At 52.2% G+C, this 23388-nt stretch overlaps 1 protein-coding gene across 4 annotated transcripts; it reads left to right on the top strand.

Annotated features, from left to right (window-relative positions):
• The first annotated feature begins 7102 nt into the window (after positions 1-7102).
• PLEKHM2 (pleckstrin homology domain containing, family M (with RUN domain) member 2) lies at positions 7103-23058 on the top strand. Of its 4 annotated transcripts, XM_008572844.1 has the most exons (17): positions 7103-7739; positions 8329-8416; positions 9392-9578; positions 10902-10961; positions 13906-14134; positions 15821-16648; positions 16898-16967; positions 17116-17206; positions 17666-17730; positions 18078-18166; positions 18774-18906; positions 19207-19397; positions 19808-19873; positions 20525-20684; positions 21009-21188; positions 21272-21388; positions 22027-23058. In XM_008572844.1, the coding sequence occupies exons 1-17, from the start codon at positions 7498-7500 to the stop codon at positions 22162-22164; spliced, it is 2934 nt and encodes a 977-aa protein (XP_008571066.1). In that variant the 5' UTR covers positions 7103-7497; the 3' UTR covers positions 22165-23058. The 4 variants fall into 4 exon arrangements, 2 of the variants coding, with proteins under 2 accessions (XP_008571066.1, XP_008571067.1); XM_008572845.1 differs by lacking the exon at positions 10902-10961; XR_550480.1 differs by lacking the exons at positions 21272-21388; positions 22027-23058 and having other exon boundaries at positions 20586-20684; positions 21009-21100.
• Positions 23059-23388: the final 330 nt, after the last annotated feature.

Here is a 23388-nt window from a genome sequence, read left to right as displayed (position 1 = left end):
CACAAGCCTTGGAACCGGGTTGGCACCTCCTTTCTCTCCTACCCCACCTCTAGTCACCATCTTCAGAGCCTGAATCTGACCCTATTCATGTTCTCACCCCTACAGCCAGCTCCCAGGCTCCATTTCCCCATCAGCACCAGTCTCTCTGTCTCTACCTCAGTGTTCCACGGCCTTCCCTTGGCTGCCTTCCTGGCCTCATCACATATCACTCATCCTCCCTCCCCGAGCTCCAGCCCCTGGTGCTCCTGCCTCAGGACCTCTGCACCTGCTGTTCCTGTAACTGGGTTACTCTTCCCCCAGATACCTCTATAGTCATTTCCTCAGAGAAATCTTCTCTGGCCCCACATTTATAGCCAAGCTCCATACCCTGCCTTGTTTTTCTATAGCACTTATCATTCCCTGATGCCATATTATATTGTTGCACACAGTTTATCTCTGCCACCAGAATGTAAGTTTTACAAGGGCATGGACTTTATATTAGACTTCGGTGTAGGAATAGTATCTGTTGTATGCATAGTGGATGCTCAGTAACTGTTGGTTGAAATGTATGACTCTTCAAGGCTTGAGCCTCTCTTTCCAGCCACTACTGACCTGAGCTTTGAGCAAGAGACAGCTCCACATCCCAGTTGTCACAAATGTGCATTCCTGGTCACCTCTGCTCAAGGCTTTAGACTGGGGGTCAGCAAACTTTTTCTGTAAAGAGCCAGATATTGAATACTTTAGGCTCTGCAGGCTGTACGGTGTCTGTCACATCTACTCAACTCTGCCGTCATAGCACAGAAGCCACTGTAGATAATAAACAAGTGGATGTAGCTGTGTTCCAATAAAACTTTATTTACAAAAATAGGAGACAGTCATAACCAATAAATAAAATAAAATAAATAAGAGACAGGCCTACTGGCCATAGTTTGCTGACCCATGCTCTAGATTCCTACTAACTCTGAAATTTTCCACTTTTTACCCAAATCTGCATTGACAGAAAGGCAACACCCAGAACCACTTGGCAGTCTGATCAGCAGGATGAATTCCTTCCCAGAAGTGAGAAAGCACCTCCTGTAGCAGCTCTGCCTTGTTTTAATCAAACAAGACACTTTCTCACTACTGGGGAGATGCCAGAGCAGGGCAAAAGGACAGAGGGAGTAATTGGAAAGCTTTCTTCTTAGAGAAGCCACACTGGCTTCTCTCCTGGGTCTGTCTTCCAAGAAGCAGAACTGCAGAAGACACTGAGCTCATCTACTGTGGGCTTTCTAGTTCTCATAATTTAAAAGAGAGGGGACTGCATTTTTCTTTTCTGGGTTCTCCTAAAACATACTAGAAGGGATTTAAACAGTTGGATATTTTATATGTATTATTCATTCAGGGATATTGAACCTAGGTTTTCTGAAAAGAATGGGTTTAAAATATCCACTTACTAGCTCTGTGACCTGCTTTATGAGGTTGCTGTGCTGATTAAATTAGTGTTTGTGAAATCACTGTCGTCATTGTTATCATCATCATCACAGCTGCTAACGTTTAGAAAGTGTTTACGAGGTATCATGTACTTTGGTAAATACGGTATAAGTATTATCTTACCCCTCCTGACAACCTGTAGGGAGGGTACTGTTACTCAGCCCATTTTGCAGATGAGGAAACCAAGTTTAAAGAGGTAAAGTAACTTGCCAAAGTCGCAAGTGACTGAGGAGCAGAGTCAGCATTCAAACCAAGTTGTCTGACCCCAGAGTCCACACTATGAACTACTCTGCTGCCTTCAGAGTGCACATAATAACTGCGTAACTGATGGCTGTAATTACAGCTGGCATTAGCTCCACCGACAGGTATTGAATGCCACTGAAGAGTGCTTTGACATAACAGATGGCACTTGTGTTTCCAGGCTAAGCAATACTCGTTATACTCATCCCATCAGTTCTGTTGTTCCGGGGTCCTCAGTGATTCCATGTTTGCTTTCCTCCTGCTCCGTTCTTCCTGAGCCTACTGGTCTTCCTGGTGCAGAAAATGACTAAGGGACAGAAGTACCTCCACTGCTTGTTTACCTCTGTGTCGCTTTGCTACATAAGCGAGCTCAAGTTCTTGCATAGCTCCTCAAGTTCTTGCATCATTGATTCATAGACCTTCTTTTTCTTCTTCCTGTTCCTTTCAAGAACTGTGCTGGGATGTAGCACTGATTCAAGGTCTCCTTGTCCCCTGAGACAATGGGGAATCTTTATCAAACTCTTTCACAAAAGAGTGCTTGAAGAGGAGGCTGTGGAACCTCCTGCTCGTGGCCTACTGAGCAGAATATTGTTATTGAGAGCAGAGTGCATCATTGCATCTCCTTTGCACCTGAACTTATGTTTAGCCAAGTGCTATATCATTTGTTTGACCAAGAATATGGGTTCATTATTGTTAATAATTATAGCTAATGTGTACTGAGCATTTGATGCTTACTAGGTTCTATACTTTTTTGCATGCTTTTATCATTTGATCCCCTAAATCAGCACTATACAATAGAACTTTCTTCAATGATGGAAATGTTCTATATCTTCACTGCCCAATATAGGAGCCACTAGCCACACATGGCTCTCAAGCATTTGAAATATGGCTAGTGTGACTGAAGAACTAAGTTTTTTATTTTGTTTCATTTTAGTTAACTTAAATGTAAGAAGCCACATGTTGACAGCTCAGCCGTAAATAGGCCTTTTAACCCATTTTAAAGATGAGGAAAAATGAGGATTACAGGGTCAAACAATTTACCAAAGGTGCCCAACTCTGTATAGCAGAGCCAGGCCCTGGGCCCATGTTTCCAGCTTCCAGAGCCCTCCCTCTTTACCACCATGGGATAATAATCTTTGTACTGTACTTTGTGCAGAAATTTTTTCATAATTGCAGATTGTTCCCTAACTCATAATACCATGTGTAGGTATGCAACCCCCTTTGAAACAAATGTGCCAGACATAGTTTTAAAAGGCTGTAAATCTTACCAAAGGAGGTAAAAGGAGACCTGATAAATGGGGAGAAAATTTTATGTTCCTGGATTGGAAGACTCAATATTGCAAAGGTATCATTTCTCCCCCCAAATAACCTCTGCTTTCAGCCTAATTCTATTCCACATCCAAAAGGGAATCAGTAATGAAATTTGAGTAATTGGGGCAGGGGTTGGGGTGGACTTGTTCTGCCCATTTCAAAATGCTGAATAAAGTGAAATAATTAAAAATAGGGAACTGGCACAGGTATAGACAATGGACCAATAACATAAACTAGTGGGGCATATTAAATCACAAATCAGTAGAGGAGAGGCTGGACCATTAATAATTATGAGGAAAATGGGTTATCCATCCAGAAAATAATAAAGCTGGATAATATAGTTTGGATATGTTTGTTTACCCAAAGCTCATGTTGAAATTTGATCTCCAACAGGGCAGTGTTGGGAGGTGGGGCCTAGTGAGAGGTGTTTGTGTCATGGGGGCAGATCCCTCACGAATAGATTGATGGCCTGGGAGGGGGAGAGGTGAGTGAGTTCTCGATCTATTAGTTATTAGTTCTGTTAGTTATTAAAAGAAGCCTGGCACCTCCCTCGCTCTCTCCAGCTTCCTCTCTCACCTTGTGATCTTGCACACACCAACTTCTCTTCCCCAGCCTGAGGCCCATGCCAGATGCAGCTGCCCCAGAATCATGAGCCAAATAAACCTCTTTTCTTTGTAAGTTACCCAGTCTTGGGTACTCTGTTATAGCAACACAAAAACACACTAAGACAATTGATCCCTACCTCATGCCATAGTTAAAGTAAAGATTTAAACATAAAAAATGAAACCAAAATGTCCCAAAACTTTAAAAGAATAAAGGTACTTTTGTAATATTAGATTGGGAAAAATGGGAAACTCTAAAGGAAAAGACTGACAGATTTAACTGCATAAAAATTTAAAATTTCTCACTGGGGAAAAATAATATATAACAATCAACTGGGTTAAATTCTTAAACAAAGAGCTGCAACAAATCAATAAGAAAAAGACAAGCAGTCAGTAGAAGATTGGGCAAAGGTTGTGAATAGGCAGTTCACAGAAAATGAAATACAAATGGCTAGTGAGAATGTTCGACTGCACTTTTAATCAGAGTAATACAATTTAAAACAATGGGGTACTATTTTTCACCAATTAGAGTGGCAAAAATTAGACTAATTATATTCAGCATTGGCCAGCATGATGGGAATGTGAACCAGTCCAACATTCTAGAAGGGCAAAATGGCAGGACTCAAGCAAGTTGTAAATATGTATGACCCTAAGCTCAGTGGCTCCACTTTTATGCACTCAGCATACAGAAATACTCACACAGGAGGCCCATATAGGTGTGTATTGCAATATTATGTGTGTTATCAAAGAATTGGAGGCCATATCCCTATTTAACAATGGTTAAAGTGTGGTGCATCATATTTTAGAATATAGTGGGGCTATGAAAAAGAATACAGCAGATCTGAATATAATGATATGGAAGTATGTTTGATACATCTTTAAGGCAAAGCAAGTTTCTTTTTTATTTTTTTTTAAAGCAAGTTTCTGAACAATGAGTGTAGCATAGTCCTATAGTCCTATTTTCCTTTTTTTTTTTTTTTTTAAAGATCTATTTATATGAGAAAAGAGTTGGGAGGGCACAGGCACCAAGCTGTTGACAATGGGGAAGTGGGGAACAGGGGAGCAGGAGGTCTTTATACTGCATGCACACCTGCACATTGCTTGCATTTTTATGACGAGCAAACGTTATTTTGGAATAATTATATTTTGAAGGTATCTTGGCCTGAGAAAGGAGTCTGAGTTCCAGCCATGGGTGCATCACTTAGCTAAAAAACATTAAGCAACCTAACCTCTTCGGCCTTTGCCACCTTATCTGTTTTTAAATAAATAAGTAAATACTGTGTTTCTCAAGGGTTATGGTGGGTATAGCTACTTTTATAATCAAGAAAATGACTAAGCCTCTGTTTTGCTTTTTTAATGAGAAAATTGCACTAGATCTCTAGGATCCTTCCAGCTCTATCTAATATTTTCTGATCTCAGATTTATTTACTTAGATTTTCAAATTAAAATAAAAAGCTTGACACCAGTGTTATAGTACTTACTACCAAAGTGTGCAAGAATGCTTTCAGCCATTGTTAAGAGGGAGCTTGCCTGGTTTTTGCAGGCTCATTTCTGTTTCTTTCTGCTCTAGAAACCTTTTCTCCTGGTGCTCCAACTTGCCTGCCTCTCTGGGTGGGGGCTGGGGGTAGACCCCACAGGACTGAGGTCTGTCCCTGGCCAGCAGGCCATTGTTAAGAGGGAGCTTGCCTGGTTTTTGCAGGCTCATTTCTGTTTCTTTCTGCTCTAAAAACCTTTTCTCCTGGTGCTCCAACTTGCCTGCCTCTCTGGGTGGGGGCTGGGGGTAGACCCCACAGGACTGAGGTCTGTCCCTGGCCAGCAAGGCTGCTGGGCTTGCCCTGGGCCACAGAGAAGAGAGGCTATTTTTGTTGTGGGGGTTGAATGGTTGGCCTCTCTCCAAGAGTACCTGCATATTGGTGTGGTTGATGTATCTTGCCTGCTGTGGCCGTCTCTATCACTGCTTCCAGAAAAAGTTTGAGGATGCATTTGTCCCACGAGCTTAAACCTGAGACCAGTATTCAGGGATCAGGGCTCTTTTCTTGCATTCTCCTCCCTTCTAATTATCAGAAGGGCAACAGCAAACCAGGGTATGGCTAATATGAACTTGGAGAGACTTTTCTCCTAGGGCTTTACTTGAAAGGGGCCCTCCCACCCCTCCACCCCACCCCCCACAGTTGCAGTTGCAGAGAACTCAGTCCAAGTATCCGGGCTTTCTTTGCCTTAAGTAGGCTCATAGAGCTGGCTTCACCTTCATCAGTCTGGTGGGGTTTGTTCTGTGCTGCAGTTTGTCTCACCTACTGCTCAAATCTCCTTGTATCAGTCTAACGGGAACAGTGTCCTTCTTGGTTGTAGGGCTTGACTTCAGCCTGGCATGCTCCCAGATCCATATCAGGAGGAGCCTGGTCAGGTTCCTCAATCAAATCCAGTACCCCAGATCAGCCTCCAGCAAGAAGGCTGTCGGAGCAGATGCCCTGTCCATCAGCCCTCAGTGCATATAAAGAGCAGCTCCAGGCAGGGCCACTGTGTTGCACAACTCTGGGGAGTATGTGGCATTTATATAGGTAGCACTATATGTAGTGCCCCTGGAGTTGTGTAGTTCTGTGGCCCTGGCCTGAGACGTAGGCATGGACTGTGGATCCCTCATCATCATCAAGTTGTCAATGTACAAAGCGCTTGCCAATGGCCTCTTGGTAACTGGGTTATAAGGATACAGCCTTTGCCCTCTAGGACCTCCAGTATGGGACAAGCAGCCGGGGCAGGGCCATTTGAGGTAGACTTCTCTGTCTGTCATCGCGGATACATCATTTGACTGGTTTTCTCAGCTCCCTTCTTGATTCCAAGACTTCTGCAGCCCTCCTTGTTATCCATGTCTGATTTGGAGGGGATTTTTTTTTCTTTCAGTTGCAGAGCTACTTTGCTGCATGTGAGGATGAGACCCCTGCCATCCGGAACCATGACAAGGTGCTGCAGCGACTGTGTGAGCACCTGGACCACGCCCTGCTGTACGGGTAAGGTGGAGCAAGTTTCTGAAGACCACGAGGGGGCACAGCCGGGGCCGTGAGTAGCCTCCAGAGAAAGCGCTAGCCTCCTCTGCCTTTTACTTCTTCTTTGCCCTTAGCAGGAAGAGATTTGTTCCACTCAAGTGGGCCACAGGCTGTCTGTAGTTATCCGAGTAACAGGTCTCCGGGCAGGCAGAAATGACTGGGGGAGGATTAGCCACAGTTGAAATGACGGTGTGAAGGTGTGTTGTCGCCTGTGGTACTTGCCAGGAATCCATCGTCCCCTACCTGGGCTCACTGCTGACACCAAGCCTGCTGGGCCAGCTGACCCCGGCTTCTCAGTGTGGCCCTATTCAGATTCCAGCAGCTCCTGTCCTGTTTTCTCAGACTGCAAGACCTCTCATCTGGCTACTGGGTGCTCGTGGTGCATTTCACCCGGAGAGAGGCCATCAAGCAGATCGAGGTGCTGCAGCATGTGGCCACCAACCTGGGGCGCAGTGAGTAGTAGTAACAGGGAGACACTGGGGAAGGGACCAGGTCTGCCTTCCCTGTGGGTAGCTTGGGGCTCAGGTTTGCCTCAGCGTCAGTCCCGGGAGGCTGATTGCCTTGTGGTATCCAGTGGCAGTGGGGTATTAAAATGCCAGCACCCTCCACGAGCCCTCTTGTCTCCTTGTGTGTGACAGTCTGTTGGCGCAGCAGTGATGGGGTGAAGGAGAGTGAGGTGCTGAAGAGGGCTGGACTCCCCTTGAATCCCAGCCCAAGTGCAGAAGAAGGGGATCAGTGTCAGCTGCAGGCTCAGTGCCGGGTCCTTGCATCTCTCAACCCATCTGAAGTGTGTAGTCTGCCATCTTTGTCAGAGCATCAGGCTAGGGTCTGACTAGGAAAACAGTTCAGGGGTCATGGTATCCCATCGAAGGAGAACGCTGTTGGAGTACCCAGTCCCCTCACCTGCTCTCTTTTCCTTTCTGCCCTTGCTTGGCAAAAAAAAAAGGCAGCACCCTGACAGACCTTCCTTCCAGTTACTCCAGCCTTTGTTTGCAGGCCGGGCCTGGCTGTACTTGGCCCTCAACGAGAACTCCTTGGAGAGCTACTTGCGGCTGTTCCAGGAGAATCTGGGCCTGCTCCATAAGTACTACGTCAAGTGAGTATCTGGAACGATCTCTCTCACCTAGCCTCAGAGCTCCCCTTGAGTCTTTTCACAAAGACTCATCATATACAGACACCACAGTGTGTCACATTAGAGGCCTGGCCTGGTATTGCACACTGAGGATACATCAGTGATGGCCAGAGAACCATCATAGCCTTGCAGGCACTCTGGTGGCTCTCACCAGGAGCACTGGTGTCCTACCTGGGTTCCTGCATACCATTTGGTGTGCTGCCGCTGCCTGATCCTCTGTCCAGGCCTCAGACCTTACCAGAATGCTCAGCCTTGGCTCAGCCTTTGCCAGGGTTGCTGCAGGAGCAGAGTGTTTGCAGCAGCTGCTGAGAGCCTGACAAGCCTCTTGCTTCAGGCCCATCTCCCAAGATACTGGAAGGAAAGTGCTGTGTGGCTCCCAACCCAGCAGGAAGACACCGCAAGGAGAGGGTGGTGATGGCTGCATCAAGCTCGGTGCTGTCCTGCGGGTGGGGATGTCACATGTCACATTTCAACACAGTTGGCCTGTTGGTGAGGTCGAGCCAAGCTGGTAACCAGACCCAGAAGCACCACGGTTGCTCCTTGTGTCTCGCAGGAACGCCCTGGTCTGCAGCCATGATCACCTGACTCTCTTCCTGACCTTGGTGTCTGGGCTGGAGTTCATCCGATTCGACCTGGATCTGGTGAGACGTCACGACGCTTGCTGCTTGGGGGAGGGGGCAATGATTTCATTTTTTGAGTCTCTTTCGTGGAGCATGTTGGGTGTGACTGAGCTTGAGCAAAGCCTTGTTTGTTCGGGTAATGGGGAAGTTTCAGGGTTTGTGGAATTGAGTGGAAGTGGAGTGATTCCCTATTGGCTTATTTATCGTAAGAAGTCCTGGTTCAGGTGACTTCTGCCCATCTCTCTATCCACCCGGAGAAAAGCCACACTGCCTGGAGGATCTAGCCCAGAAGGACTCGCCTTCACGTTTAGGACATGCATGTCTGAGAGGGACCAGGCGAATTCAGCCCTGTGTTTCCTGGGATTCTGGCGAGTGTCATTGGCTCCATGCCCTTAGCCACTCGCTTCACGTTCTCCAGCATCCCTCACCGTCACGTGCTGTACAAACGTAGTGCTGGCTCAGACAGATGGAGCCGGAGAGACTCCAAAGCGCCTCTTGGGCTGGCCAGTTAGCTCAGTTGGTTGGAGTGCAGTGTTAGAACACCAAGGTCAAGGGTTTGATCCCCGTAATGGCCAGCCACCAAAAAAAAAAAAAGTGCCTCTCGACGGGGCTTGTCAAGATGGACGCCATTGCCTGTCCTAATTGAATCACCTTCCCTACCCCAGCAGCACAGGTGGAGAAAGGAACGCAGCTAGTACTAGAAATTGGAGAAAAGGAGCGATTCTAATAGTAAAAGAGGTTGAGGAGGTATCGGGGGTAGAAGTGTTCTGACAACTCTGTCATCTCTGTAAGCCCAAAGCCCACAGCTTAAAAAGCCAGAACCATTAAAATTACTCTTTTTATCAGCTTATCTCTGAGTTTACTACTTTAAGCCCATTGATTTCCCAAAGAAAAAATATCATGGAAGGGTATGACAGAGGCCAGTTGTGTCTCCCCACCCATGTTTTCTGGCCCACCGAGGCCTCCCACCGGATGTGCCTCTTCCATTCTCCTCAGGATGCCCCTTACCTGGACCTGGCCCCCTACATGCCTGACTATTACAAACCTCAGTACCTGCTGGACTTTGAAGACCGTCTCCCTAGCTCAGTCCACGGCTCGGACAGCCTGTCCCTCAACTCCTTCAACTCTGTCACCTCTACCAACCTGGAATGGGATGACAGTGCAATTGCCCCATCGAGCGAAGGTAAGTGGCCCCAGGGCAGAAGGGAGCCCAGCCTCGGCCGAGAAGCAGACTCTGGAGCCACTTTACCCTTGCTGCGTGACATCTTTCTGGCTAGTTTTGGTCTGGTGGTTGAAATTTGCGGTTAAACAGGGCCTGCCATTTCCCAGATCTCTATTTCCTCAGAGTTCCTGTGGTGGCTTAAAAACAGATTCTGGGCACAAAAAGCCAAAATGAGATTTTATGAATGTGAGACCCTCTTCCAGAAGGCTCTAGTCACATGCCCAGGGGCAGTTTTCTGAGCGAGGAATGAGGAGCATTGTGAGCTAGAAACTTGCTTGATGTGGCAGGGGTGGATGTTGCCTGCTGGAGGAGGTTGTCCTATGCCAGGCTCTGGGCAGAAAGAGGGTAGGCAACCCCCAGAAGGAGAAGAGAGAGCCAGGCAGGTCCAAAGTGTAGGGACAGACTTGCTCAGGTTCTCAGTGTCCACCCGGTCCCTCCGAGTCCCTCCTGCGCTTGCTGGTGTGTTCGGATGGCTGCACTGCTGCCCCAGAGACTGAGGAAGAGTCTGTAGGTCATTCTGTTGTCTCCACCCAACAATTTCTTGCAGCAGCCTGTTTTCTTTTAAACCTTAGGCCTGGTGTTCATTTACGAAACTGGCCATTTTCCCACCTTCCATCCCCTGTGGGAAACCAGATCTCTCATTTACCTCACCCCACCTCACCTCCAGGGAAGGGGCTCCTTAGAAGTGCCTTAGCACTGAGACCCTGACCTTGCTCTCTCTTGCCATATGTCCCAGGGAGAGGGAGGTCACCTTCAGACTTGCTGTTGGCAAGACCTGCACAGCTCATTGCACAAGTGGGAGATGGTGCAGTCTCATTGGGTTGGGCTCCTGGGCTGCCTCAGAGGGATGGGCCTTGAAGTAGCAGCCAAGCGGTCCATGGATGGGCTGTCCCCTGGAGCCTGCTTCATCTCAGCAGTTCAGCACCTTGAGCTGCTAGAGCAGGGTCTCATCTCCCTGCTGGGGTACAAGGGAAGGAGGTCAGGGGGCAGAAAACTATGTTAGCGACAGGGAGCCCAGGTTCTCTCTGCCAGAACCAGGTTCTAAGTTTGGAAAAGGATCTTCCCCAGAGGTCTTTCCAGCTGCTCAGAGGCTGCTGGGCCAGTGCCCAAGCTGAGAAGCAAGCAGGTCCTAGTAAGTTCCCCTGAGGTTGTTAGATAAAATGTAGAATGTTCAAGTTTCTCCTCTCTTGTTTTCTCCCCGTGTCTCCCACCCCATATCCCCTACCCCCTGTCCTTCCACTGCCTGAGTTTTCTAATCTTCAGTTTTGTCCCTCATTCTTGTAGATTATGATTTTGGAGATGTGTTTCCAGCAGTGCCGTCTGTACCCAGCACAGACTGGGAAGGTGGGAAAGAGTCCGCTGTTACCCTCTTTTCCTATTTTGCAACGTTTCCATGCCAAGCTTGCTGCATGTTTCAAATTCAGTTCCTTATTATTTATAATAATGTCCATGATCATAATAAAGCCAAGTTTGGTGTTCTAATAGATGGAATTCTGCAGTAGGAGGACTTGACCTTTAGCAGGCGAGTCCCTTCTCCCAGTGCAGGACTCCTACCTTTGTGCAGTGGCCTTGTGCAGTCACTAAGTGACTGTGTTTTGGGGGACACCAGATCTCCCTTCTTCATCCGATGCCAGTTGGTGCACCTAAAGTACTCAGGGAGCTGCTAACTTTCCGGGCACTAGTGGCCTGACCCAGTGAGTGGAGACTTATTCTATAAAGCGATGCCTTTAAACATGTGGGCCGTAAGCTCCTTTGGGTCAGACAAGCATCAGGGAGAAGGACAGAGGACTTGATCCTTTCAGTCCATTCCTAATGTCTGCCTCTCAGGTATTTTAAAATATTGAGGTCCAAGTGAGGGAGTTACCCAGGCACAGCTGAAACTTCCTACAGGGAGTTTTCTTTGAAATTTTAAGGCAGATTAAAATAACATTTGTCAACCCTCCCACCTTGTCTCCTGGGCGCCAGCAGTGCTTGGGCGTTTTTCTGCCTGTAACCCCATTTCTGGGCTTGCATAAATTCATAAAGCTATTTATTCCCCAGTTGCCATGATTACTCAGAGCAAAGGTCATGTTTCTGATAAGGTGAATACTTCCTCCTTAAATCTGAGGCCATACCAGATGCCCCTTATTAAAGAGCCTCCTGCCCTGTGGCCACTTCCAGGCTGGGGGGCAGTGAGGACTGCCTCACCCTGAGAATGAGGAGCAGTTGGCTCTCCCCACGTTGTTAGAGACATGATCTCTGAGTAATGATGATGAATCATCTTTTCCCAAGTAATGTGGGTACAAAATACCCTAACTTTGAGGGAAATAAAATATGGCATTGGGAAAAATAAATTATGTCACTTGGCCAAGAGAGTAGCACTGGGGTCCCATGTTTTAGTTAAAATTAGCTTGAAATCCAGAATTCCATCATAACATCATATATCTTCTCAGCCTCTCTCCTTGCAGCACCCATGCCGGACATTGATTTACTTTCCCTCTGATTCTAACAACTAACCCCCCTCCTGACATGCCTGCTGCAGTCACTTGACAAGCGGGGCCTGACCTTCCTCTGCAGCCTGTGGGCACTCCTGTGGCCTCAGAGCTAACAGCCCAGTGGCACTGCTTGCTCAAGCCGGGCTGGGCCCCAGGGCCGGGTGAGATTTGTTTCCGCAGTGACGTCCTGCTTTCCTAAGTCCCTTGGGCACTGGAGAATTCCTGAGCACGCTCTGGCAGCTCACCTGGGGAGGTCCTGTCTTCTCCGTGAACCTGGAGGGAAGCAGGACTTGATGGTACCTTCAAACTCAGGGCCCTGGGCAAGGATTTAGGGCAGCCTTTCCATGGTCTTGGCATATTTACAGGACTAGTGGGTATCCCAGCCTAGAAACCCACCTCGTCTGATGGGCTGCTCACTCACCTCTCGGGACTCTTCCCATGAGCTCCTGCAAGTGCTGAGGAGAGTCACAGGGGTTGACACAGGAACACGGGGGCTTTGCAGGAGCTTTTGTGGAGCTGAAGGATGTGGTTTTCTGCAGCTGAGAACTCAGGGAATCTAAAGAAAGTCTCATGTTTCTAGTGTTTTCCTGGCAGAGCTAGGCATTGCTTTTAGCCCCTCCCTTCCTTCTTTCATGAAAAGACAGTGTACTGAAAAAATGGATGGAGTGCTGCCTCAGCAGGCAGCTGCCCAGTGGTTTCCAGTATCCACTAGGAAGTTGACAGAGGTTAGGCCTTCCCATGGGGCTGTGGGGAGCATGTTTTCCATGTCTCTTCTGGGCAGATAATGGCCAGCAAGATGCACATGGGCCAGCAAATGGAGCGTGAATATCCTGTGTCTCTTGCCATCAACCCCCATCTGGGCAGTTCCACCAACCAGGCCCCAGATCAATGGCCTGGGTGCTTTTCCTATAGGTGCTACCTCTTCTCCCTGCCCTGTTTCAGGAACCGGGGAGGGGTGTGGGGGGATGAGGGGAGCAGTTAAACTAGCTCCTCTCTGGAGGGGCAGCATTGTCTGCCCAGCTTCTCCCCAGGTGGGGCCATGTTGAGGGTGTGACCCAGAGAGGACCATTCAGCCAGCCAAGGTTTGCATGCAATTGAGTTCTCCCCTTAAAGGGGGCGCCTGGTCCTGCCCCCTGTCTCTTCTCCTTGGCATCTCACCCTCCTTGTCCCATTCTGTCATCTTGTTCTCTGTGTTGCACTGGGTCCTTCCTCCTGCCTTTCCCTGTGCTCCTCACCCCTTGAGCTCCGCATCCTCCTGGCCTCTGCCCCGCTAGCATGCCTCATTTCCTCTGATCTCTTCCTCTGTTCTTCTTGCTTCCTTTATATCCTTTTTGTCTGCCTCTTCAAGGGACCCTTCAGAGGACTTCAGGATCTGTCAGCCCTGCTAGTGGTGTGTGGGGCTAAAGGGCTGCAGGGCATCTTCCAGCCTCCTCTGACAGGAGGGCTCTAACGCTGGCTTGAGAGGTGCACGGCTTGTCTCCTCTTTGTGGCTCCCAGCCACCCTTGGAGGCATCAAGGTCGCCATCCCTGAGGGGCTAAAACCTGCAGGCTGCTAAACCTTGGGGCCCTTAACATGAACTCGGTTGTTGCAAATTCTGGAGGGCTCCCAGCACTAGCAGGTCCTCCGAGTGGTTCCCAAATCACAAATCCCACGTCCTGTTGGGTTGGGGCTTCTACTCTTGAAACAGGGCCACCTGGTCAGGTTTCTCTGGGAGGAGCTCATCAGCCTCTCTCCTGAAGTAAGGCATATTTTGGGGGCCTGGGGACCCCAGATGGTGTCTAATGGGCTGTCTCCTGTTTCCTTGTCCTCCCAGATGGAGACCTCACAGACACCGTCAGCGGCCCCCGCTCCACCGCCTCAGACCCGACCAGCAGCAAGGCTTCTACCAGGAGCCCCACCCAGCGCCACAACCCTTTCAATGAGGAGCAGGCAGAGACCGTGTCTTCCTCTGATACCACCCCTGTGCACACCACCTCCCAGGAGAAGGAGGAGTCCCAGGCCCTGGACCTGTCAGACGCCTGCGCAGAGCTCGAGGTCATCAGGTCAGCAGGGAGGGGCCCAGAGAGAAGTTGGGTGAGTGTCCTGGTTTCTGTCCTGTCCACTCCTAGCATCATTTTTAGTCCAGGGCAGTTGGGCATCCTCCTGGAGACTAAGAAGTAACCCCTCCCCACTCTTAGGCAGTTCTTTGAGCAAGAGAAACAGAAGGCCTGTTCTAGTCAGCTCAGGCTGCTATAACAGAGTCCCACAGACAGACTGGTGGCTTAAACAACAGGTGTTATTTCTCACAGTGCTGAAGGCTAGAAGTCCGAGGTCAGGGTGCAGCATGGCTGGGTGCTGGTGCAGGCTTTTTCCAGGTGTGCGGACATTTGTCTTCTCACTGTATCTTCACTTGGCGGACAGCAGAGAGAGCTCTCTGGGGCCTCTTCTATAAGGGCACTGATCCCATTCATCAGGGCTCCACCCTCATGACCTAATCACCTCCCAAAGGACCCACCTCTCGATACCACCACATTGGGGGTGAGGATTTCAACGTATGAATTTGGGTACACACATTCAGACCACAGCAAAGCCCAAGCCCTGGAAGCGGTAGCACAGGCAGCAACCACAGCTGGCTTCTGGGGCTGTGCTCAGACTGCTGGGGCCCTCATCTGTCCATCCAGGACCAGAAGCACCTTCAGACCGAACTTACCAAGGAAGTTCTTGGAAGTTGATGTACAGTTTCTGAGATTTGTACCAATGCTAGTTCAGCCTGGTTCATTGAAAGAAAAGTATCCTAGGGCCGGCCCGTGGCTCACTAGGGAGAGTGCGGTGCTGATAACACCAAGGCCACGGGTTCGAATCCTATATAGGGATGGCCAGTTAGCTCACTTGGGAGAGCATAGTGCTGACAACACCAAGCCAAGGGTTGAGATCCCCTTACCGGTCATCTTTATTAAAAAAAAAAAAAAAAGAAAGAAAGTATCTTTGTCACATCAACGAGAACATAGAAGGGAAGGAAGAGGTGAATGACAAGTTGAGACTTTGGCCAAAGTCCCCTCAGCTGACTGGCCTCTGCACTGAATAAGAAGAGAATTCTGTGTACATGTCAGACCTCTCGGAGGCTTGCTGGCCTGAGGTGGGGGGATTGCTCCCCAGCAACTGGAGCCAGGAGGCCCACCCCACAGGCTGGTAGAGTCCTGAACAGCTTTAATGGTTCAGACCTGGGGTCGCTTAGCTAGGCCCACTCCAGCCAACTTGGAACAAAAGAATGAGTTTAGGAGTTTGAGACCAGGAAACTCTGAGTACATATCAGGTTATTTATCCATGGTGACACCTCATGGGAAGTGAGCTTGGCTCAGGGCCTGTTGCCCACATCCTTCAGGAAGTGCTGAGTGGAGGGGCCATTGGTCTGACCAACAACAGCCTGTTTTTGTCTCCTAGAGCACAGCTAGCTCGGTTGTTCCATCAGGTGGAATTTGTAGAACCTGCTCAGGGGTTCCTCTGGCTGATGCCATCTGTGTCTCCCTGTGCTGTCCCTAGCCCTTCCCCCTCCCTCTCCCTTGCTTCTGCCAGCAACGAGAGACACCTCGGGGCCTACCCTTTTGCCTAGCACTACCCAGGACCACTGAGTCTCTGTACCCTGAGAGGTCACATGCCCGGGAGAGGCTACCACCTCTTTGACCCAGCCTAATTTCCCTCAGTTCTGGGCTGCTCAGATGTTAAGTCTGTCCCCATTACTACTGTCCCAGGGTCACCAAGAAGAAGAAAATTGCTAAGAAGAAGAAGACCAGATCGGATGAGGATGCAAGTCCGCTTCACCCAGCCTCTAGCCAGCAGAAATGGGACAGGCCGGAGGATGGTGACAGCCTTGTCAGCAGCCCAGGCCCAGGGCGGGACTCACCGGACACTGCCCTTGCTTCCCCCCAGGTGGAGGGAGAGGAGCCCAGCGGCACAGCCGATGTCAGCGAGCGCCCGGAGCTTGGCCAGATGGGCTTGCTGATCCCTGAAATGAAGGACACCTCCATGGAGCGCTTGGGGCAGCCCCTGAGTAAGGTTATTGACCAGCTCCACGGGCAGCTGGACCCCAGTACCTGGTGTTCCCATGTCGAGCCCCGAGACCAGTCCTTTCGGACAGGCTCTCCCGGGGCTGCCCCGGAGAAGCCACCATTTTGCGACTTTGGTGAGGGGCTTCCAGCCCCGATGGACTTCTACCGCTTTACCGTCGAGAGTCCAAGCACTACTACATCAGGTGGCAGCAACCATGACCCTACAGGGCTTGGCCAACCGCTGCATGTTCCTGGTAGCCCTGAGGCTGCTGGCCAAGAAGAAGAGGGAGGAGGAGGAGAGGGACAGACACCTCAACCCCTAGAGGACACCACGGGGGACTGTCAGGAGCTAGAGACCCAGTTGCCCCTGGTCAGCAAGGGACCTCTGCCAGAGCCGGAGCCTGGGACTCAGGAGGCTCTTTGCCGGCTCAAGCGAGACCAGCCCAGCCCATGTCTGAGCAGCGCTGAGGATTCTGGGGTGGATGAGGGCCAGGGGAGCCCTTCTGAGATGATCCATTCGTCAGAGTTCAGGTAAGTGAGACTGTTGCTGGCATGAGACTCTCCCAACCTTGAAGCAGCAGACGACTGGACCTCTGACCTCCAAGTAAGTTAAGCGCAACTCCCAGAAGATCTAGCCTGGCTTAAACAGCTGTGATCCTCCCCTCCCCAACTGTCTCCTGGTGGGAGGTGGCTCCAGGACAACCTTGTTCTGCAGCTGCGTGGCCTCTCCCACCCCGCCTGGCCTGACGCCTCGTCCTCCCACACTTGTCCCTTTCTCAGGGTAGACAACAATCACTTACTCCTGCTGATGATCCATGTGTTTCGAGAAAACGAAGAGCAGCTGTTCAAAGTAAGTCCTAGGAACTCAGGAAGGAGCAAGAGACATAGCAGGAGTGAGGTGGGAGGGGCCGCCCACCTGTTCAGCGGGAAGCAACTGTGGGTGCGGGCGGGGTGGGGGGCTGCGGCGGTGCCTGAGCTCTGCCTGCATGGGCCCTCAGATGATCCGGATGAGCACTGGGCACATGGAGGGCAACCTGCAGCTGCTGTACGTGCTGCTCACAGACTGCTACGTCTACCTGCTCCGGAAAGGTGCCTGCTGCCCCATTTGCCTAGCCCCCCTCACCCTCTGAGTGTCCCTCGCCTACCCCACATGTAGTAACGTAGTGACAGCAGGCAATGGAAGCCCTGGCAGGAGCCTGGGACCTCCCCTCTGTGAGCACCCTATGTCACTCTCCTACTCTGTAATTTCAGATTGCAGGGTGGGGAGGGATCCTCTCTGAGAGATGGGGCCAGGTCTTAGAAAATGGGGTGGGGGGTCGGCCCATGGCTCACTTGGGAGAGTGCAGTGTTGATAACACCAAGGCCACGGGTTCGGATCCTATGTAGGGATGGCCGGTTGGATCACTTGAGAGAACATGGTGCTGACAACACCAAGCTAAGGATTAAGATCCCCTTACGAGTCATCTTTATTTAAAAAAAAAAGAAAATGGGGCAAGGGAGGGTGAAGGGGCCAGTGGGGGTAATAGGCATTGGGGTCTCCTCTCTCAGGGGCCACAGAGAAACCATACCTGGTGGAAGAGGCCGTTTCTTACAATGAACTTGACTATGTGTCGGTGAGTTCAGGCTCTGTAGTTGGTGTTCCTGCCATAGGGTCAGGACTTCTCGGGCCACCCACCCTTAGAACTGCAGAGCAGGCACATCCCAACTTAGCCCCCAGGGTTGGGCAGCAACTTAACTCTCAGAGAGGCTTGTCTACATTATGCTGGGGATAAGAGCCAAGCTTGAGGACCTCTCTTCTTGCGCCAGATTTCTGACCATCCCTGCCTAACTCGTGCCAGGCCCCAGGCCTCTGGGGCTTTAGTTCGTGGCCATCCCAGGGTGTGTCCTCCCTCCCCATGCTGCCCCTGCTGCCAGGCACTGGCCGAGCCCCGGGTGCATGTCAGAGTGTGGTTTCTGGCAGGTCGGCCTTGACCAGCAGACGGTGAAGCTGGTGTGCACCAACCGCAGGAAACAGTTTCTGCTGGACACAGCCGACATGGCCCTGGCTGAGTGAGTGACAACCCCTGCACCTTAGCAACACTGGAGAATCAGCAGCTGCCACTGGCGTAGCTGTGGCCTGGGGGTGGAGGGTAGAAGCGGGAGACACAGAAGGGGAAAAGAGATAAGTTCCCTCTGGAACCTGCATTCTGGTCAGAGGCAGGAAAGTAAGCACTCACCAACCATCTGACTCATGTGGTCAGCCCAGGTGACCTCAGTCCCTCCTGACCTACAGAAGGGAAGGGAGCTGGCATGGGTTATCCAGCAGGAAGGAGGGCACAGGGTAGTGCTGCTGCTGTGGTGTGCCCTGAATCCTTATGTGTGGAAGTTACATGTGATAAGATCATATGCTCATACTGACGTTCATGTCCTACTGAACGCCACCTGGTCCAGTCTTCCCTCTGTCAAAATCCAGCACCTCTTGGCACTAGGAATGGTCAGCCCTTTTCCTGCCACCGTGGACTCCCACCACATCACTACCCCATCGTTGCCCTGGTCCCAGCCAGACCCCACCCCCAAATTTCTGTGACCCCTCCCGGCCAGGACTCTAAGGATGAAGCCCTGTCCAACTGGGCCCCCGTTCCCAGGCCTCTGACAGCAAACCCCACTCCCTGTGCAGGTTCTTCTTGGCTTCTTTGAAGTCAGCCATGATCAAAGGCTGCCGGGAGCCACCCTACCCCAGCATCCTGACTGATGCCACCATGGAGAAGCTGGCACTGGCCAAATTCGTGGCCCAGGAATCTAAGTGTGAGGTAAGAACCTGGGGAGGAAGATGGGGTGGAGCCCCTGAGATACCAGTGGGCTGGCCAGCCTTGGTATTAGGGTTTAGTGATGCAAACAGATGTCTTCAGCTTTTCTCACTCACTCACTCAGGAGGGGTTCTTCCACTCCGGATGCAGCCCTCCTTCCTCCTTGGGGTGTGTCCTGAGGTTAAAACAACCTTGTTCTCAGTGGCTGTTCCTGGTGCCAGGCCATCAGTGAGCCGGGTCCTGGCTCAGCCCCCTGCCTGGCCCAGACCTCATGTGCTTTGTCCACTGCCCCCTGCCCCCCAGGCGTCTGCTGTTACTGTGCACTTCTACGGGCTTGTGCACTGGGAGGACCCCCTGGATGAGTCCCTGGGCCCCGTCCCTTGCCACTGCTCACCCCTCGAGGGCACCATCACTAAAGAAGGCATGCTGCGTTACAAGGCGGGCACCTCCTACCTGGGCAAGGAGCACTGGAAGACCTGCTTTGTGGTGCTCAGGTGGGAGCCCCAGTTGCACTGTGCTTCAGGCTTGGGCCCTGGAAGTTGCTGGGCCACCAGGTCCCCAGCAGGGAACTCTCTGAGGAAGGTCACTCCCTTTTCCACAAGAGCTTTGGATACTAGAGCTTCTCTGTAAAGCCAGTCACTTTGGGGCCCAAGGAAGCTCAGGGTGCCTCCAAAGACCTGGGCGGGGTCCCCCGATGAGACCTCCGCTGTGCCCTAGCTCTGCTGAAGGAGCAGTGTTCCCTGCTGTTTCTCTCCAATTCTTTCTTCATTCTCCCTTCCATAGAAAGCAGGTCCCTGGCCTTCATGGCCTCAGCTGGCGTGTTAGGGGGATCCCTGGGACCTTGACTGTGCCTAGCCCCCAGTTCCATGGACAGGCCTCACTCCTGCCTGTTGTGCCCCTGCAGTAACGGGATCCTCTACCAGTATCCCGACCGCACCGATGTCATCCCCCTGCTCTCGGTCAACATGGGGTGAGTGTCCCAGGAGGTTGAGGAGGGAGCTGGCAGGTACTGGGGCCAGGCGTCGCTGCTGAAGGTCAAGGCCCTGGCTGAGCCCAGGGCCCAGAGCTCCTGTGTCCCCTGCTTTGAGATGGCTGTTCCTCTGTCATTTCAGCCTCTCTCCCTCAGCCCCACCCCCGTCCAGCGGCCCTGACTGGTGCCTAGCGTTGGCCCGGCTCTGAGGTCTGAGAGGAGCCCATGGGAGGGAGGACGGAGGCAATGAGGGTCTCCTTGCCTGGAAAGGGACCACTCTGATAGGGGAGGCAGTCCCTGCCTGGGAAGGAACAGCGAGCCGCAGGAGGAAGCAGGAATGAGTGCACACCCAGTGTGGGAAGCGGGCAGGCACCGAGTGCTGACTCTCCCCCCCCTCCTGGCTATGTTTGGATATCTAGAAGAATTTTGCCATTCCAGAGATAAAAGCTGTTACACAGAAAGAGGTGGGGCGGCCGAGCTGCTTTGAGCCTCTCCTAAGAGCTGAAGGGTCTGGGCAACCTCCTAGTGTCCTCCAGCCCTCGGGCTGTGGGGAAGGCCACGTGTCCACAGGCCTCGAGCCAGCCCCAGGCCCTGCCCATGCTGCCCATGCTCCCGCCGCACTCCCATTTCACCCCTCCTCCTCTGGCCCAGGGGGGAGCAGTGCGGTGGCTGCCGGAGATCCAACACCACGGACCGGCCCCACGCCTTCCAGGTCATTCTCGCCGACCGGCCCTGCCTGGAGCTGAGCGCTGACAGCGAGGCTGAGATGGCCGACTGGATGCAGCACCTCTGCCAGGCCGTGTCTAAAGGGGTGAGCTCCTCCCGCTCCTGCTTCCACCTGGCCTGCCTGCCCCGACCAGCACCCCAGGATCCTGTCCCAATATTCACACCAGTCACCAAGCAACCTGAGAGGACCAAGGTGGGACCTCCATGGGGCAGCCCAGGAACAGACTGTGGAGCTCAGGCCACCTACAGCCTGGACCACTCCCCTCTCCCCACCTATACTCCAGAGGTGGGCAGAGCCTGCCTGACCCCTGGAGGAGGGAGGAAGACTGTCAGAGTCCTGTAGTGGGGAGCTCAGGCCTAGACAAGCCCTCAGAGAGCCCCTCCCTCTCATCTCTGCCAATGCCTTCAGGTCATCCCCCAGGGGATAGCTCCCAGCCCCTGCATCCCCTGCTGCCTGGTGATCACTGATGACCGCCTCTTCACGTGCCATGAGGATTGCCAGACCAGCTTCTTCCGCTCCTTGGGCACAGCCAAGCTGGCGGACATCAGTGCCATCTCCACAGAACCGGACAAGGAGTACTGTGTCTTGGTGAGCTGGATCGGGGGTGATGGCCCCAAACCCTGCAGAAGGAAAGCTGTGTCTGCTCACCTGGGGGCCCTGACTCTCCCTAGGAGTTCTCCCATGACAGCCAGCAGCTCCTCCTACCCTGGGTCATCTACCTGAGCTGCACTTCTGAACTGGACCGCTTCCTATCTGCACTGAACTCCGGGTGGAAAACCATCTACCAGGTACCTAGCTGCCCAGGGACCCTGTGGAGTGGGAGCCATTACCTTGGGAAAGGAGTCTCCAGCTGGTCCCAGAACCTGGCCCTGCCCATAGTCTCTTAGGGATAGCACCATACCAGTAGCTCTGGGATAGATACAAAAACCTAGGACCAAAGGGACAAAACACTGACTCCCAGTGAGTCTAAAGCTAAAGCTGAAAATTGAACCCAAGACTCAATTCCTGACCTCAGTTCCAATCAAAAAGCACAAACTAAGAGCTTATGGTGGGCCTAGAGCTGTGCACAGATCATGAGGGCACAAGGTTGGAAGGACACTCCTCCTTGCCCTCTGAGCTTAACTCTGGCATGGGAGAGTGCTCATTAACCCCAGGACAAACTGGCTTTTGACACATGCTGCACTCTTGGCCCGTGGAAGCTCTTGACTAGCCTGAGGCAGAGTTCAGGACAGATATTCTGAGCTGGGGGCTTCCCAGGAAGGAGGAGGGTCTCAGGGGTCACCGCTTGAGAGCAGAAGAATCTAGCTGCATGGAAGTCGTTCCTAGGGGGAGGGCCTGCCGGGGATGGCCTGGTGCAGAGCCCCCATGGCTCCTCGGAGTTGGGACCCTGCAGCCCTTACGTGTCCTTGGCATGTCCCTGACACAGGTGGACCTCCCCCATAAGGCCATCCAGGAATCCTCCAACAAGAAGAAATTTGAGGATGCCCTGAGCCTTATCCACAGCACCTGGCAGCGGAGCGACAGCCTGTGCCGCGGCAGGGCATCCCGGGACCCCTGGTGCTGAGCAGAGCTGGATGGTGTCCCTGGTGGGCAGGAAAGGGAAGTACACTGACCAGCAGGCCTTCTGTCGTGGCTGTTGTCGTGCTGCGTGGGCCAGGCCTCCAGCTATTCTGCAGCCACTCCTGCCCCAGGTGGCAGAGCCACCAAGTGTGGCTTCAGACAGGGTCTGTCCACTTCCAGGGATCCAGAACAAGTGTCCCTGGACCCTGGGCATCTTGCCTGGCAGATGGCAACTGGAAATGGCTGGGGGCAGAGTTCTGAGCCCTGGGGGCCCTGCAGATGCATGCCTTCCTCCCTGGGCCACCACCACATTTTGTGTCACCTCTTCAGGATGGCAACAAGAATAATATCAATCTAAGGGGGAGCGAAAGGACTGAGGTGGGAGCCCCCTAGTCCTCTTCTGGGTCAAGAACCTGGGAAGAGGTTTGGGGCTGCCTGGGGGCCCTGAGTGCCCAGCCATTTGTGTCCATTTTTGAACACTTTCTTGGCTGTACAGGGAAGCTCGAACACTGGTGTCTGCATGTTTCCTCCTCCCCACTCCATCCCCGCGCACACAGCTGCCCCCTCACTCTGCAGAGCCTGGGCTGTGGCAGGGCCAGCCCTCCCCGGCTGCCAGAGGCCCTGCATGCCCATGGACTGGCCCTGCCTCCCCCTAACCCGGCAGTGCCCATAGGACTCAGGGAGCAGGCATCTCCTTTTGCCAAGAGCAAAAGAGAGGGAGGAAGGACTCAGAGAAGAGCGGAGCCCACCAGCCTGTTGTCCACGTTGACATCTCCTGACTGTCCCTGCTTGGCTGGAGCAGGCCCTTCCCGAGAGCTTTGTCAAGAGCCCTCTAGGGAAGGGGTCAGGTGGTTTGGGTTTTGTTTTTTAAAATAAAATAGACCTGTTATATTGCCAAGACTTGTCACTGGCCCTTTTTGAACAGGGTGGGGATAGGGTGGTCTCCAGCCCCTCCTCCCAGACCCCCTCCTTCTGCAATCATTGCTCTGTGCCTGACACATGGTACTCACCGTCTGGGGGCACTCAGGCCCTGGGAGTTTGTTGACCTGAACTTTGCCCTCCCTCCTGTTTTCTGCAGTGGCTGGGGCAGGGCAGCCACAGGCTCCAGGCCCAGGGCATGTCTGCACTGCTCTCTCAGCCTCCAGGGCAGGGCACTCCTGCCCCCTTCCCCCCCACACCCCCACACCGCCTCCACAGCTCTGGGGTGTAAGTGCGGGCTGGGAACAAA

Source organism: Galeopterus variegatus, unplaced genomic scaffold (assembly GCF_000696425.1).
Source record: "Galeopterus variegatus unplaced genomic scaffold, G_variegatus-3.0.2 Scaffold843, whole genome shotgun sequence".
Classification (NCBI taxonomy): domain Eukaryota; kingdom Metazoa; phylum Chordata; class Mammalia; order Dermoptera; family Cynocephalidae; genus Galeopterus; species Galeopterus variegatus.
Note: the sequence above shows the minus strand (reverse complement) of the source record. Positions and strands in the feature narration are given on the sequence as shown.

Excerpts from the sequence above, each read along its gene's own strand:
- PLEKHM2 (XM_008572844.1), top strand. The coding sequence starts at position 7,498 with ATGGTATCCCATCGAAGGAGAACGCTGTTGGAGTACCCAGTCCCCTCA. Across the intron at positions 10,962-13,905 it reads ACCCAGCACAGACTGGGAAG|ATGGAGACCTCACAGACACC; the intron begins GTGGGAAAGAGT and ends TTGTCCTCCCAG. Across the intron at positions 21,389-22,026 it reads GGTGGAAAACCATCTACCAG|GTGGACCTCCCCCATAAGGC; the intron begins GTACCTAGCTGC and ends TCCCTGACACAG.